At 41.3% G+C, this 17,897-nt stretch overlaps 3 protein-coding genes across 3 annotated transcripts in view; all 3 read right to left on the bottom strand.

The window, feature by feature from the left end:
* Positions 1 to 8,069: 8,069 nt before the first annotated feature.
* On the bottom strand, positions 8,070 to 9,444 carry gja3 (gap junction protein, alpha 3). The gene has a single exon (XM_076262539.1). The coding sequence runs from the start codon at positions 9,442 to 9,444 to the stop codon at positions 8,089 to 8,091; it is 1,356 nt and encodes a 451-aa protein (XP_076118654.1). The 3' UTR covers positions 8,070 to 8,088.
* Positions 9,445 to 12,670: 3,226 nt separating this feature from the next.
* Positions 12,671 to 16,221, bottom strand: gjb8 (gap junction protein beta 8). The gene is made up of 2 exons (XM_076263244.1): positions 16,106 to 16,221; positions 12,671 to 15,274 (listed from the first exon to the last, which is right to left on the bottom strand). Exon 2 carries the CDS (start codon positions 15,248 to 15,250, stop codon positions 14,447 to 14,449), a length of 804 nt encoding a protein of 267 aa, XP_076119359.1. The 5' UTR covers positions 15,251 to 15,274; positions 16,106 to 16,221; the 3' UTR covers positions 12,671 to 14,446.
* A 548-nt stretch (positions 16,222 to 16,769) lies between these two features.
* Positions 16,770 to 17,897, bottom strand: part of cryl1 (crystallin, lambda 1) — a 46,059-nt gene continuing 44,931 nt past the window's right edge. Inside the window, exon 8 of the mRNA XM_076262538.1 lies at positions 16,770 to 17,238. Coding sequence (XP_076118653.1) covers positions 17,140 to 17,238 — 99 coding nt within the window. The 3' untranslated portion in view covers positions 16,770 to 17,139. The remainder of the gene's footprint in view (positions 17,239 to 17,897) is intronic.

Raw genomic sequence — 17,897 nt, 5'->3', positions numbered from 1 at the left:
TAGAGAACATCTCCTCTCATAGCACCACTTACAACAAGTCTTGCTGATCCTAGCACTAACCATCCATCTTGAACTCACACTCAACTGTTTAAAAACAGCACTCAATGATGCACTTATCTTACTGTACTCTACCGTTTTTAAATTGTCCTAAAATTGTTGAGAGAATTGCTTTAAAACTTAACTGTTACCATGTTGTTAGTCGCTTTGGTTAAAAATGCGTCAGCCAAATGTAATGTAATGTAATGTAATAATGGTGTAGGCCTATCTGATTAAGACCCAAAGAGTGGTTGAAACATACTTATTAAATTACACTGGAGCAAAGAAGACCATCATCACTTTTTTCCCTTTGCAACTGTCAAAGAAATCCCATAAAAACAGGAAGGCCTAGGGTAGCCTACATCAGATGGCCTAAAGATTAGGCTCTTCTACATAGCATTAAGTGATTTGCATGCAGTAATTTGAACATTGACCATGATCTAGCCTACTTTGGCTATTTAAAGGTAATTTATTGCCAAAACATCACACAATATAAATGAGCTATAACAATAAAGGACTTAATCACACACAAACTACTATTTTATCTGACTACAAATATAATAATTATGTAGGAAGTTTAGAAGTTAGAACCCCGGAATTGACCAAAAGTGCACCAAATTCAACACAAATGACTCAATACACTTGGAGGAGGCCTGCGTCCTTTCTTTTCCAGATATTTTAGGATTTCGATATCGCTTCAGTATCGAGTATCAAGATATTTATGGCAGATATTGTATCGAAGTCATCATTTTGGTATCATGACAACACTATGCCAGAGCCACTCTGTTTTCTAGATGTTGAGGATCGGAGGCTCTAGCACCAACAAGTGATGCTGCTCAATGGCATATTAGAAGAGCACATTATCAAGCTCTAGTATGGAGGCAAGCACACATACCAAATCCAGTGTTACTAGAAGTAAAATGTTTTTTACTTGACGGTTGTTGCTGACGGTAGATGCTGTTCTGCATTAGGCTTATTCCCGCTATCTAAGTTCATATGTACTGTAGGATATATTCTGAGTTGAAGGTTATCTGTGCAATTTGTTATTGTGATGAAATGCATTAAACACCACGAGTGACTCATTAGAATTCCAGAGTCAGACAGTAACGGAGTACATTTACTTGAGTACAGTAGTTGAGTACAATTTTGAGGGATCTGTACTTTACTCGAGTATCATTTTTGGGGAGTACTAATGACTTTACTCAAGTACATTTGAGAGGCAAATATTGTACTCTCTACTCCACTACATTTCTATCCATAACCGTGAGTACCCGTTACTACTTCTAAAAAAAAAGGAAAAAAGAAAAATCTCGGAAACCCTCAATTTGTTGTTTCCCTCTCAAACGTGATTGGATTGTGCAGGCGCCACTGATTGGGACAACCTATCAGCAATCACCTTCAGCTTTCCGCCAAAGTCAACTCCATGGTCAGATTTAGATAATAGACGAAACCATGGACGAAACAATGGATGAAGACGCAGCAGGTCCATCCCGGGAATGTGTCAACCTGTGGCCCCACCTCGCCAGACTGTTTCAATTTTCTGAACAAGTTAATGATAGTTTTTGCTTCATAGTATTTTGTATTTGAAATACGTATTTTAAATACATGTATTACAAATACTGTCCACCCCTGGCAACATGGTAAAAAGATGAAACTGACTTGATTTTACTTCCAATTCCTTTTACATTCTCCAAGGTATTAACATTAACATTTTTCATAACTCCATGTAGGACGTTTCTGTACATAAATGTAAGCACTGTGGCAGTAGTAATGCAATATTTAGAAAATGTAGGCTACTCTTGTACTCTTGATACTCAAGTACTTTTAAAAACAAGTACTTCAGTACTTTAACTTAAGTAGACATCTGACTGTTGTACTTTTACTTGTACTTGAGTAAAATTTAGCAAAGGGTATCTTTTACTTTTACTCAAGTAATGAAGTTGTGTACTCTGTCCGCCTCTGTAGAATTCTGATTAGAATTTCCGAGTTTATTACATGTTAACTGTAATCATGTTCCCATTAAATACGTTAATAAACTATAGTATGGCTTCTTTAATGCTCAAACATTTATTTAGAGAACACTTTTATTTGGTTTTAGTGATTACTTTTGAAATCAACCCAATTTAGGGAAAAATAAGCAAAAATAATCGCTATTTTATGTTAAAATGCTGATTATGCAGCTTAGAACTCAGAATTGAGCTTGGTAAACAAAATATTCGGAATCAGCACCCTCAAATTAGGTAAGAAGGGTGGTTTACCAACTTTTCCTCAAATTTGCCATCAGAAGTTCTCTTCTGTGAAGCTGCTCTCCCTCTATAAGACCTATTCACAAACCGCTTTTGGCATTTCACGTCGCAATGTTTTGAAATGCGTCTACAGGAGCTTCCAATCGCGAGGGAACAATTTTCACATTGTAGGCATAACTAAGGGATGCAGTAGCCTAACACCACCAACAACAACCAAAACTAGCCTACTTATTGTCAACATGTAGGCCTACATTAAATGTAACGTTTCATTGTGAATCAAATTAAAATGTTCTCCTCTTTGCAAACGTAGGCATAGGCATATGGTGACAGATTAATTTAATAATGTTACCAGGGCAAGCACACTTTCGCAGTTCCCGCCGTAAATGCAGTCTAGTTGATTTTATTGTGGTTCCATACACTACAGTTAACACTGGGATTCCAGATACCATTTAGAGATTTGCTGAGGTTTCTAAATACCATGTGAAGATGTACTGCTCTGTTTAGCATATATGGCATTTTTCCAAGTCAATCTGTCAAGAGGGTTTAATTGGCTTTAACCAGTGATGACCAATACAGAATCTCCTGCAATTGAATAGGCCTACGTGTTCCTACCAGTTGTCAGTGAGGTGGTGTCCTAATAAACTTTATAAACCTTGAGAGTGAAAATGTATAGTTTCGTAATGAACAATTCTATGAGAAGTAGCTTAAACATTGCTGCCGCCTTCAGATTATACATAGGCCTACCTCAACTGTAGGCTATGTAAATAGTTTTCTCTCAAAAAAAGTAAAAGAATTGGTTATGCAATCCCAACCTCACCTCTGGTAGGCTAGAAAAATAGTCTATAGCCTATGCCCTCAAATAAGTAAATCCTCTGTCCTCGCCAAATGGACTGATGAATTGGACCAAATGAATCAGAAATATTCAACAATCACAATGGGTGATGTTTTTTTGTGTCTGTCTTTTTCTTTCCTCTGGCAGCACTAGGAACAAGCCTAAGGCACATTCCCCTGCTCCTCATGCAGAAGGGCTTTCCCACTCCACTCCACTCCACTCCACTCCACGCCACTCCAGCCTGTGTCCTCTCTCCCCAACATCCATGGTCCTGCTTGTTCCCCACCACGGAGGAATTTAGGTGAGAGTCCCTGAACCCTGAGAGTCCCAGTCCCTGGAGTTAAGTCCCTGAATGTGATTAACCTGTAGCTGGACTTAGCCTAGCTACACTCTTAATGACTGTTTACGCCCCAAACCCAAGCAACAGCTACAGTATGCTGAAAATGTAAATGCCTGCTTAAGGAAAACACCCAGTTGAAGTGAACACAGGGTTCTTTATGCCTTGTATCTTTGTCAGTTAAGATTAGGACTGTTTTCAAGACATACGTTGATGTTAATGTTAGGCTAATTGGTGGTGGAATGAACTCTATCCCGTGCACACCTTTACTGATTATAATTTGTGTGCGAAGGTGGGGATTTCCTCTGTTGAGAATCTTGTACAGCAAGCAGTTGATAATTGTCACAGGCTGTTAGACAACACGGAGTGGGATTGTGATAGATGTTTGTCTGTAAGTGTGAAACTGTTGCAGTGTTACTTTAATTGCTTGTCTGTGTTTATGTGTGTGTGTGTGTGTTTGTATGATACTGGGAGGGCCTGTGGTTCAAGCGTCATTTTTGCCTCCTTCTCAGCTCTCTCTCACATTCTCACGTCCTTGTGTAGAATTTGGAGTCTGGGGGTGATAACTTTATAGGTCATGGGCTAATGAGTTGGAGCTCCTCTGCAAAGATGGAATCGGTCCAGATAAAATGTACATATCGTCTAAATTGATATAGCATAGTCTATTTTAATATGTGACTTCTAAAGAGTCTAAAATGACAATCTTTACATACAGACTCATTTGATATCTATACGGAAGACCAGTAAGTGTTTTAGTTCTACAATTGTATAAGATGTAGCCTGTTTTATTTTTTATTATAGAAATTAGGGTAAACTTCGTTTGTTCTGTCTCATGTATTTTGAGTTCTCTCTCTCTCTATCTTTCTGAGTGTGTGTGTGTGTGTGTGTGTGTGTGTCTGGAACCGATACGGATTCCTGTCATCAGCACAGTAAGTTCCCTTGGTCATGTGGAGCTCTCTAAAGTAATACTGTGGGGCTATCTGCCTTGATAAAACCCATGTTTAACACTCTCCAATACTCGCCATGTAACATGCCAGACTCCTCTTAATGTAATTCATTCTCAAGTGGTGCCCTGTCTCTGATCCTTTCCCAAAAGTTTTGCACAACCAAAGAAGCAACTGCAGAGGCACGCCAAATATATATGGTACAAAAAGTTTATTTAGTAACAGTTTTGTAAACATTTGAGGTAAATGAACATTTACATCAACTTGTTCTTACAAAATTTGGGGTAACACAAGGCACTTCTCTCTTAAGACAGCATTGAAACATTGGGCTGCTGTTCTGAGCATGTGATGGTGGCTCCTCCTCCCTGTCTGGGCCAGTGTTATCACGCTCTGCATGAGATTGAACCAACAGTTCAAGAAATCAGTTTGTTTTAATCCTAGGGTGACTGGCTACATGGCAACTCAAAAAAAAAGATACATCATTATTAAAATGTGTTTTAGGCACAATAGAGGGGGGGGGTGGGGGGGTGAGAGAAGGAGGTTTGTGGTTAGGGGTTCAGCTACCTAGCTAACATTCTTTCAACGTTAGTGTGGCGTTATAGTACCATTGTAACACCAGAGAATCACAGGAATGTAGCGAGAACACTGTGAAAAAGCACTGAAGTGAGCACACGGAAAATACTCACAGTCTCTAAACCCAGTTTCTCTCCTTATAAATATCCAAACTTTCTGCAGTTCCTCTCAGACCGGGTTAAGTGTCCTAAAATCAACAAATCAGAAACTTAAATTATTATATCCTACAAGCCATTAAAATCACATTAGATTTTTTTTTTGTCGTTTTTTTGTTTTTTGTTTCATAAAAATACTGTCTTTAATGTGAAGAGCCACTGTGTTTTATAGTAAGACATATTCCTTTAAGGATTATTAACACTGCCAATCACAAACATCGGCAGAGTCTGATGTTTTGTTCCCCTCTCCTACCATAAGCCTCGTAGAACAGCATGTTGATTTTTGCGTAAATGTGCAAATCATCTATTCACTAAAATGTAAACTTTAAGAACCAAAAACTGACAGAACACACATTTTCTGTTTTTCTGAGTACAGTGAAAAAAGTGTAAAATAAAATTTCACATACATCAGGAAACAATATCATGTTTTTGATGCGTATATGTGTGGCACTGTCACAAGCAAAGATATGCATTAGTCTCTCATCGAGAGCATAATTTGGGAAATACTAGGTGTTCAAAGTATGTGCTTTACTCTATGGGGAGAAAAATCAATTACAAGTCCCTTTGAGACTACAAACTATGTCGAAACAAACCTGAATTTTAACAACTACAAAATACTTGAACACAAACATTTTCCTATTACATCATTCAACAAAACCTGCTCCTTTTGGGCTTTATAAAACCTCAGTTAATTCCTTAACCAAAAGTATGTAAGTAGTTGTAAGTTGTTTTGTGCATTAGTTTTGATCAAAGCATGTTACTGCAAGAATATAACATATTTATGTCTTCCAGACAGAGGACAGTGCATACCTTTGCTTACTACAGTGGTAGTAGTCAGTAAGATTGTTGGGGGTAGGGCAAAAATAAATAAAGAAATAAACCGATACAGCAGAAAAGTTGGGCTCAGACTTCAGTATTTTGTATCTGGACATTTGTTGAGTTTTCGCTTCTGTACACTTTGCATAATTGTAACCACAAACTGACTACAGAAATCCAATTTTTAATCGTTTTCAAACTACAGGATTTTTTGTTTAATTTTTATAGCTGTTAATAAAATCTTTGGTAAATTAAAGTCACACACTTGATACATGTGAGAAAGTACTCCCATCCATAAATTATTCCTTACATGTAGATAGCTAAAAAGTGACTGTTTTCTCTTGACAGCAGTGAACACAGGTATATTCTCAAAACTCAATCTGCTCGTGCCAAATGAAAGTGTTTAACTTGTTTTCGATTTATCACTTTGGATTGAATTACTTTTAGAAATGTCATATTCAACCCAAGAGCAAAACTGGATAAGATGTTTATAAATACTAATGTTTTGTTTTTTTTGTTTTGTTTTTACCATAAATTAACTATACATTTCCTCAACAGAAATGATAAGATGATATAACAATTTATGAAAGTGGGGTTACTTCTTCTTTGTATAGTTTGTTTAATTTATTTTCTGATAAATTAGTCTTTTAGCCAGCAGAGCAAAATGCAGAGGCAGGAGCTGGAATCACAGTACCCAGATAGCATCACTGTGATTGAACTAAAGGCGACCTTGTGCAGTGGTCATGTAAAAACAGTGAGGGGTAGTCTCGAAGCCTAACTTGAACTTTTGACCTTGACATAGAGTAGACCTGAGAGGTCTATATGGGTCACTGTGTGAGGTTGAAGAGAAAAAAGGTGTTCTCTGACATGACAGTACGTGCCTTGACACTCTCATTGTCAGTGTCAGTCTCAGTATTCTATGAATTTGAACTGTGAAAATCACACCAGTTGCCATCTCAGACGTTTTAAGATAATAAACATCCTTTTTACAGACAATGAAAAGTGTGGGTAAAGCATTTATTCAGCAGCCAGACTAAACGCAGTACTTAGTTTAGCCTATTTTTATTTTGTTAGTTTGTGAGGGAGTTAGCTGGGATAGTGACTACAGGCCTGTAGTCTGTCAGTTGTGGCCTAGTCTCTAAGGTTAGTTTGTGATTTTAATTAAGTGTGAAGTCAGTGGCAGTTCACAGATGAAGATGCAGGGTAGTTAGAAATAGCGTGGGACATGAACTTTCTAATGAACATTTCTGGTCAGGCTAGTTTTTGGAGATTCAGGCTCACATCAACAACTTGGAGTGCATTGTTACTACCGAAAATAAAAAGCATGTCAGTGCTGAATTTAGTTTCTGTCATTAGATTTGTATTTTTTTTTCTGATACACTGCAAACATCAAACATGTATTCCAGGTTTACAGATTCTGATTTTGTACCATAAGTTATGGACTGATACAGTTGTCCTTTATGGGACTGTATCAATAGCACATAAAAAGACAAACAGTAACAAATGCCAATACTGCAGCAGGCAACCAATTGTCTATCTCAATGCCTTTGCAACCACATTATAATTTCCTGTCCACAATTTTCTTATCACAGCCTAATGGCTAGTATAACCTCATTCACCAACATCAAGACATTACAGTTTGTCCCAGTTACACTAGGCCACAACAAATCCAGTGTTCAATAAATTATTTAAATAACCTGATAAAGACACCATGCACGTCACAAAAATTCACATTACTAGAATGTATCACATGACCCCCAACTAAAACCAAAATGCTCTTGTTCTCTTTTTTAAAAAGAACTAGATGTAGACATGAAGACAAGTATCCCTTCACCCCTGTCTAATATGTTCATCCTGTCTAACAGCCTGTCATCATTACACTCAGTACAAACTCACCGGTGTTTACAAAAATCATCACATGAGACACTCAAACCCATTCAAGTTACTCTACAACTCACCAGAGGATATATGGAATTGTTGTCAAGATTTCTTTAGTTTCCAGCAACCTGCCTCTCATTTCCTCTTTTCATTTAAATATTTTTTTTTTGCCATTTTGTTTATATATATAAAAATCAGGGGTGAGGGGAGTGGGGTGGGGTGGGCTGGGTGTTTTTTTTGTTGTTGTTGATGTTTCATAATTCAGGGGAAACTAAACCGCCAGGTCGTTGGGCCTGGCTCTAACGCTGCTGGTCTTGCTGGCTCTGCTAAGCCGCCGTGGGTCTGTGAACATGAGTGGCGGCTCGTGCATCTCCACCGTGGTGACGATGTGGCCCTCCTCGGGCTCGCTCTTGCCGTCGCTCAAGCTGCCTCCGCTGCTGCTCAAGCTGGGGCTGGTGGTGGGCAGGGTGGCGACCTCTTTGGGCGGCCGCTGGCGGTCAGCAGTGCAGATGGAGGAGGAGGAAGTGGAGGAGGGGGATGGGGAGGTGGCCTTCATCTCCCGAGTCTGCTGCTCGGTAGCCAGGTTGGCCCAGTTCTGTTCGGCCGCCAGCCTGTGGTTGTTGTTGTTGCTCATGTAGAAGGGCGAGGGCTCGCGCAGGTCCTCTTGGAGAGGATCCATCTTGTAGTCGGCCGAGGGCGGCGGCGGCGCCACCGGCTGGAGGAAGGCCGCGTTGCCCGCCGTCACGTCCGTGTAGGTCGGCGGGTAGCTGAGGGTGGGAGGAGCAGTTCTGGGACCCATGGGCTCAGGCTCGCCGCCCTCGCCGAGTCGCAGCAAGTTGTGGCCGGGCGCGAACTCTTTAATCATGCCTTGCTTGACTTTCTTCCATCCGAGGTGATAAATCTCTAACAAATTCAGCAAAAGGGACACGCAAGCCACCACAAGCATAAATATGATGAAGATGGTCTTTTCCGTGGGTCTGGAGATGAAGCAGTCCACGGTGTTCGGGCAAGGCCACCGCGCACACTTGTACAGGGGCCGCAGTTGAAAACCATAGAGGAAATATTGCCCTAAAATGAACCCCACCTCAAACAGGGTTTTGAATATGATGTTGAACACGTAGGTGCGCAACAGCGCTCCCCGGATACGGATTTTCCCATGCTCGTCTCTGATTGGTGGCTTCTCCTTTTTCCCGCCTCCACCGCCGCCACCCCTGCCGCTGACCTCCCCTCCCCCACCACCGTTTCTGTAAAGGAGTTCTTTCTCCTCCGCGAGTCTGCTGGCCTTGCGCAGCTCCTCCTCCTTCTCTTTGCGCTTCTCCTCCATGCGGACGATGTGCAGGACGTGGCCCAGGTAGATGAGCGTGGGCGTGGACACGAAGATGATCTGCAGCACCCAGAAGCGGATGTGCGAGATGGGGAAGGCCTCATCGTAGCAGACGTTCTCGCAACCGGGCTGCTGGGTGTTGCAGGTGAAGTCCGACTGCTCGTCGCCCCACACCTCCTCCGCCGCCGCGCCCAGAACCAGGATCCTAAAGATGAAGAGGACAGTCAGCCAGACCTTGCCGATCACCGTCGAGTGTTCCTGGGCATTCTCCAACAGCCGCCCCAGAAAACTCCAGTCACCCATGCTTCACGATTTCTAGCCTAGGGAGAAAGTACAGTCTAGTAGTAGTGGACACAGCGAGAGAGAGAGAGAGAGAGAGGGGGGGGGGGGGGGGAGAAGGAAAGGGAAGAGGATACAATGGAGGAGAGGAAGGGGGGAAAAAGGATGTGAGGACGACAGGAATTGTAACAAAACACAACAACAGCTGCGAACACAAAACAGGAATACACTTAGCGTACAAACGCACAGCAAAGCAGCAGCACATTTCAGGCTCAGCCTTGATAGTATCCCTCGTGGCAGAGAGACACACCAGGCCCAGAGAGCCGGAGCAAAGGGGCACAGAGCGGAGACCAGGCACAGAGATCACTCAACGCTGACAAATATGTCCGTAGAACTCATACATACTTTCAACGCCAACCCTGGTAACATTTACAGTTTCACCGTGCAAAAAAAAAAAGTCCAATTAATCAGTTTTGAACAAACAATAGGTGTCTTTCTGGCGAAAGGAACACAGTCTTGGACAGCGAAAAAATCACGTAGATCCCAAATTACTGCCAAACTGTGAATCATCCGAAATAGACCAAGTTACGTAAAAAACTTTCCCCTAAGCTCAAGGATTTGGTGAAACTCCCCTATTTAACCATCCATCTGATTGCTATGAATCTGGCATGCACCGTGTAAGCAAACTCTCCCCCTTTCTCTCTCGTACTCTTTCTCACCCTCCTGTCATACACATACACGCACATATACACATACACACTCTTGTACACACAGACACGCACACTCACTTTTTCTCTGCACTCTCTCTCTCTCTCTCCCTCTCTCTCTCTCCCTCTCTCTCTCTCTCGCTCTCACACACACACGCACTCTCACCTGCTCGCTCCACTGCTCAGCTGGCATGTGCTGAGATCAACATTATAATGTTCAAAAACAGCCGTGAGCATGGCGTGGACAGCACGATGCATGGGATACAGTAGAAGCACTTCAAATCAAAATTGAATACAGGGTTCAACTGCCCTGGGCCTACCTCATCAACTCTATAAACACAGAAAGCAGTGACAACCAAAGTATCTTTATGAAATGAAGGTGTTCCAGATCTAGTTATCGACATTTAATTTTCTCATCTGTATCATAATGACATCTCTTGTTTATCTGATGTTAACTCATCATAGCTAAAATATCAAGCTGTGTTTGTTTTGGAGAGGAAAAACAGCTTTTCATTTATGTGGCCAAGCATGTCATCAGAGCAACCATCAACAGGGAAATGGACATTTTCCGGGCTTCTGTGTTTTAATGTCTAACAAGCTGCAGCCTACAAATTTGAGACTACCATTTCAGCCAACAGCCATTTCAAGCAAACCACATGCAAAGGCAGGAAGTTCAACTTACAAAAATGCTCTTGTGTTGTTGGTAATAAATCCATCGACTAAGGTTCAATATGTATTAGAAACCTGAAAAATAAAAGAAGCTAATTAAAACAGCACAGAGCTACAGAGTCTTCTTAAATGGAATAAGATAAGAGGTTGTTGTTCAGTAAATGTTTTTTAAAAACACAAACAACCATTGGTTTGGGCTGTCCTTGTGTGTTTTTGCATGATGGAGAGGGTTGATTTTGTTTCTGCCCCATCTTTCATAGATTCGCACACAGAAATGAAGATAATTTGCCACACGGAAGTACTGTAGTGTACTTGACGAGACTGATGTTACATTATAGTATTACTATACTCTAATTTTTGAGATGTGCAATTTGGTCATATGAATAAAAATACCATATCTGTGCTTACATAAACAAATGGACCCCCCCCCCCCCCAACCAATTGCTTGTCTTATCAAAATCTGACATATTTATATAAAGTAACCAAGGTTGAGCAAGCCTACTTTGTGGATGAAATCGCCTAAAGAGTTCTTAATTTGAAATCGGATTAAGTAAGGATATGTTGTGGTCTAATCCAGATATTGAGCTGCAATTACTGTAGCTCAGAAATGTTGAATTGCACCTTGTGTATATGCGGTCATTGTTTGGTCAGTTGACTGTAGGCCCTCCTGTGAAACTATAGGTGTACGTTTTATTTTCTGACTTGGTGACAGCTTGACGAAATTTGATTTGATCTCGCTCTGGAACATAGTCAGTTTTACATTAAATTAGGAAAATGTAGATGCGATGACAGTGCGTGCACCACTATGCGGAAGGTGCCAGATTTCCTTTGAGTCTATTTGTACAATTGAGGCAACCAGCCTTTGTAAATGACCCTTTGTAAAATTACCATTGTAGCCAAGTGGTCCATAACATATCTTTCTCCATAAATTAAAGCATTTTAAAAGTTGCAGGTCTGCTTAGAAACTGTGGCGATAGCATCACTTCCCTGTGTCCAGGATGTTATGTGATAAAAACGAATGCACCTATATAAGTCATACCTTAAACTGCAGCTGCCAAAATTATCTATTGAAAGAAATGTCCGGCTGCCACTGGCGACTTTTGAGTGCGCTGAATAGTGCACAGAATCCCCAAGGTAGCTGAAGCCCTCCCCTCTCCGCTGTCCCCAAATCCTGGCAACTTTGCCAGCTTACCAAACTTTTGAAAGCAGCCAGCCACCTTATTCATGCACAAACGTCTTCAACCGTGGATTCGTGGCCAAACTTGCGCAAAGAAAGTTATTTTTTCATAGCGAATTCAACGTGGAGATTGGGTTTCGCGAAACGCAGCTGCCTCCCGGTCCCAGCCATCGCGACTGTCACATTGTGTGGCCATGCATGAGTGAATTCAAAGTCATCATCCCGAACGAGCGCACGCCACGCCCCTGTCAATTCAAACTTCAAATATCCACCAACTATCAAAATAATGGTTTTGCTTTTGTACACGTAGGCCATTTTACACTTTTTGCACAAATAACTGTTTACATTCGTGCGTAAGTGTAGCCTACATGCGTGCGTAATAATAGCCTAAGAAACAGGTTCATTGTGTGTTTGAAGTACTAAGACTAATTGATGTAGCTAGAAAGTAGGTTCCCTCTTATAAAAAAAATCCCATGACTTTTACAAGGTTTACCATTAGATGTTATTGTAAACAAACATGTTGAACAATGAAGGCTAGAGCTCAACTTGTGAGAGTTGCCCACCATTAGACTAGACTAGAAACGCACCGCCCTCACCCGGCTAGCCAAGGAGAGAACAAAGCGACATTTTCACAAACAAATGGGCAGCTCCTGACGCTGTCAAGGATATCAATCACAGACACACACAGGTAAACAAGTTGTGCTTCTTTCTCATTTAATTATAGAGATGATTCTATGGCAGAGTAAAAGGCAGATGAATGAAAAGTGCAACTAACAGTCATACATAGTTAACCCTCCTCCATGTATAAAAGTCAACCAATGTAGGCTAATCTCCTTTTATAATTTGAAGAGATTTTATTTTCGTTTTTTATGTCGACATGAATGACAGACCCATCGTGTGAACCCAATGTGGGCCTGCTTTTTTGCTGGACAAAGTGGATAATCATGTAAAGAAATAAAATGAAACAAACATTAAGGTGTCATTCTGTCGTGGAAGATAAACAGATTGTAAAACGAGCAAGCAATTGCTCTTAACAGATGAAGACAGATGATATCTTACGTGATCAGATAATCGCATCCCACAACAGGCCTCCCAGTTAAAACTTTGGGTGGCGGAAAAGAAATCCATTTCATGGAGCATAGGTAGGCTACTGCAGCGTTATTCCCAGTCATGTATTTCCATGGCCTATTGACATTAGTGATAAGCGCTCAAAGAAACACGTGTAGCGTACAGTGTAAGTGCAGTGCGGCTAAAATAAACGGCCTGAAAAGTGATCCGCCGCTGGCTGAGCTGGGTGCTCGGGGTAGCCTATACCTTTCTTAAGGCGACATGTTGTAATTGTTGCATTTGCCGTGGCCCGACTAACAGGGCAACTGGTAACAAGTAGCCTTGCCCAACTCTATTGGCTAGAATGGATTGAGCGTGGCAGGTGACAGGAGGCAGGCGTACCTAAACACACAGATGACGTGCCTTTGACATTTGACTTGATGCCATATGACTAGACGGGCTATGTGGAGTTATTGAAAATGGTGTGATTCACAGGAATTACTTTCAAGTTAGTTTGTTACAGCCCTAAGGTGTAGCCAGTTTCACCTGATGTTATAGCTTTTATTTATTTTTGGAATGCCCCCCCCCCCCCTCTACAATAAAAGCTGGAAGTGGAGATGTCACAGTCCTCATTAGTTTAAGGCTACATGGCACATAGGAACTGGACTTAACACAAGCACTAATGCCACCTTTTTAGTTTATTAAAGAAACTAAATACTTCTTTGGAGTTAGTTTAAAAAATGACACAACTGGCAAAGTCTTCGAAGAATATCTTGATTTGAAAAATATCTTGAAAAACTGAAAAAATTAACGGAGCACATCTCAAATAAACGTTAAAACCCTTTAATGACTTCAAAATTACTTGAAGTACAGCCCTTGACTGAAGTGGGGTTGCAAACACTAAGGCACAGACTGTTTCTGTAAGCATTTCAGTGGATGACACACATGATGGAAAGAAGCTAGGTTTTGTTTTCTTTAACAACCTCAGTGTCTCAAGTAAGTTGGCATTATTATACCTTCAACAAAAATAATGCTCAACAGTTGTGAAATGATTATGGCTGACATTTACCACTAGATGTCACTGCTGCTCCATCTCACATGCTTGCATTAAATTCATGTGACAGTTAAGGGGGGGGGGGGGTATATAAATGACCTTCATTTCATTCATGTAAACCACATAATGACATTCTTGTCTAAGTATGCACTCCATCTACACAGAAGATGAAGCTAAAAGTAACAAAGTTGATTAAACCTTCATGTCTTCCCAAATATGGCACTTCTAAAATTAAAATGCCAATGGGGGAAAAAAAACAATGACTAAAAAAGAAAAACTTTAAAACCTGTTAGAAAAACTGAACACTTTCATGTAATCTTCTGTGGCCTCTGCTTTGGGCGGGTGGGGGGCAGACGCCACATTGCTAGGGCTTCACACCGCCTTGCCAGTGCTGGAGTCCGTAGAGGACGACAGTAACATCTCATTCTTTTTGTTCTGCAAGTAAGCCTTGTCCTTGGTTGCATTTTCTGGGTGAGTGTAGGCGTGCTTCTTCCTCTGCATCCGCGCCGAGCATCGTATCAGGGCCTTGGCGATCAGGTAGGCCAGCTCAGCGAGATTAAGAATCATACAGATGGCCGAGGAGCCCACCATGAAGATGGTGAACACCGTCTTCTCCGTGGGGCGGGATATGAAGCAGTCCACCTTATTGGGGCAAGGCCACTGCTCACACTTGACCAGCCTAGGCATGTGGAAGCCGCCGTAGACGTAGTAGAGGGCGTACATGAAGCCGCCCTCGAAGATCAGACGGAAGAACAGGCTGCAGGTGTATGTCCACCACAAGGGGCCAGTGATGGACAGCCGCCGCTTCTTGAGACTCTCGAGGTCGTCTTCGTTGGGCTTATCTCCTCGCGTGGCGATGAGGTCCTTCTTGACCCCTCGCTTGCGGTAGGCCACGTGCATGGTCACCAGGAACGCCGGAGTGGACACGAAGATGAGCTGCAGACACCAGAGGCGGATGTGCGAGACCGGGAAGAAGTGGTCATAGCAGACGTTCTTGCAGCCGGGCTGCTGTGTGTTGCAGGTGAAGTCGGACTGCTCGTCGCCCCAGACGCTCTCGGCAGCAAGTACCAGGATGGTGATGCGGAAGATGAAGAGGACGGACAGCCAGATCTTGCCAAGGCTGGTGGAGTGCTTGTTCACGCCACCCAGCTGGGCATACAACGCCCCCCAGGTCATGTTGGTTGATTCACTTCAGGCCACCTGGAAATAGAGACATACTGTTATAAGCTATTATTTCAAGTCGTCAAGTTTATTTATATAGTGCATTTCATAGGTCATTCAATATGCTTTACATAGGCCTACTTTGATAAACGCAAACATTAGCAAGTACAAGCATAGACGGGCAATATGTATATTAGCTGTCATACTGTTTAGCTACTCATCGTGTTTAAGTTTGCTTTGTCAGTGGCAGTACTGCTTTACACCAGAGACAACTTCACTTCAACCCAGTAGCCTACAAATTACACAAAGTAATACATATAAACTCAAAACCAAGTCACCATAAGCATTTCCAGTTTACTTAAATACTTTTGGAAGAGGGTGCCTTCCTTATTTGAACATACAGTAGGTTAACAGCAAAAATATGACCAATTCTTGATTATCAAACCATCAAATTACTAGATCAATATAGTCTTCTTAATCCATTGTATTTAACAAACATAAGATAAGGCCTAAAAACAATAAACTAGAGGCAGTGCAGCAACTAATCAATCATGCGGAGTACAAAAGTTCACGTTGGATTGAACAAGTTTGTTGGCTTTTGAATAATCCTAGACAGGAATTACAGGCTTCAAGTGTTTGAATCGTAGCCTAAAGTTAATCACCAACATTTTCAGTCATGGCTAATTTAATTAATTGCGTGCTACCTAATTCTAGTAAGAAGCCAGTTAGCCTACTGGACGATGGAATTAAGGACTAGCGTTAAACACGGGTTGTTAAGAGTTTAATCAGAATTAATAAGCAATCAGAGTCCACTTGTCGTTAAAAACTATTCTAATAAATCCGAAGACACTCAAAAAAAAAAAAACTCACCTTGCGGTCAGAAAAGTTATTAAAAGGCCTCCATCGGTAAAATCCTATTGTTTTAGCCCCACAAATAGATGGTTTATTACCGCTGTAAGACTAAGAGCGGCAACTGCAACAAGGTGGTGTCTGAAGCACCGAGTCACTTGCACCTGAGTTTTGTCTTGAGGATGATCGTGGGTGGAGTCCCCGCTCCCATCCTGGGGAAGTTTCCTACGAACAATCCGAAGATGAAATAAAAACAAAATTTTGGAAGAATACTTCCTTGAACATCAGGCAAGTTATTAAATCAACGTTTTGAATGTCTTATTCAAATAGCCTAGAGTTTGTCATCATATATATTTATATTAGTCTAGGTATTAAATTATTATATATTTTATAATTATACAACATACATCCATGGACTTGTAATAAATAACATGAATTATAGCCTATGCATGCAATATTTTGACTTCTGTGTCAAATAGGTATAAAATGTAGTCAAAAGGTTATAATTAGCTATAATATTTTAAACAACAAATTGATGGGGAGTTGCACTTGTGTGTGAGGGCCCACTCAAAAAACAGTCAGTCAGTAGTGTACAGATTAAGCCCAAATGAACCAACTATGAAATGGATTGAAAGAAGTTGTTTTTACTATATTTCAAATAAAAATGAACAACCTGACAACAAGATAAGGCCATGATGATTGTTTATTTCATAATCATAATACATTTTCATGGAAAGTCACTATAACAGTGAATTAAAAATAAGAACATAATGAACTACAGCATTAAAACTATCTGATTCATTTCAGTGCTTGCCCGTGTACTTGCAATTGAATCAGATTTCATTTCGTGGTTAGATCTCTATGCCAAAGAGCACTTTTGGCTGGCTTCCCTGAAGGCTAGTCACATTTAGTATTGATATCACTGAGTGGGCTGAGCACCAATGCATTCTGGTCTGTAGCCAGGTCGTCCAGGAGGGCTCCAGATGGAATTCTGTTCTGAGTCCCCACCACCCACCCCTGCCCGGCCTTGGGGTCATCGGAGGAGCAGCGTTAGCTCACTTCTTTAGCTTGGCCAGGGCCATCAAGAGCTTGTCCCGCCTCTCTCTTCTGGCTGAGAGGTGCTCCTGGTCAGCAGGGATGAGTTCACAGATCTCCTAAGGATTAGGAGCACACAAAGAGACATTTTATTTCAGATTTCCTTAGCCTTAGTACTTATGAGTTAATATGAAGAGTTGGAGAGTTTGGTTCCAAAACGCTATATATCCATTTTTAATTGTTCCAGTTCCACTGAAATTACATGAAATTAGGGGGCAGCCGTGGCCTACTGGTTAGTGCTTAGGACTTGTAACCGGAGGGTTGCCGGTTCGAACCCCGACCAGTGTAGCACGGCTGAAGTGTCCTTGAGCAAGGCACCTAATCCCTCACTGCTCCCCGAGCGCCGCAGTTGTTGCAGGCAGCTCACTGCGCTGGGATTAGTGTGTGCTTCACCTCACTGTGTGTTCACTGTGTGCTGAGTGTGTTTCACTAATTCACGGATTGGGATAATTGCAGAGATCAAATTTCCCTCACGGGATCAAAAGAGTATATATACTTAAAACAAAATTATATATATTTTATATATATATATAAATTAATTGAAATGGAGGATATAGCATTTTGAAACCAAACTCTTCAAATGTTTTAAGTTATATGTTACAATGAATTATATCCATATGTATGGATATTTAGTAGCCTACCAAACAAAAAAAATATCTGAACAATACTTGTGTACAATGTATTGGGGTTACTTTCTACCTGACACTTTCAAACTAGA

The sequence above is a fragment of the Alosa pseudoharengus genome, unplaced genomic scaffold (assembly GCF_046254945.1).
Source record: "Alosa pseudoharengus isolate Yale_2024_CS ecotype anadromous, Long Island Sound unplaced genomic scaffold, YU_APseudo_1.1 YU_APseudo_1.1_scf_3, whole genome shotgun sequence".
NCBI lineage: Eukaryota > Metazoa > Chordata > Actinopteri > Clupeiformes > Clupeidae > Alosa > Alosa pseudoharengus.
Note: the sequence above shows the minus strand (reverse complement) of the source record. Positions and strands in the feature narration are given on the sequence as shown.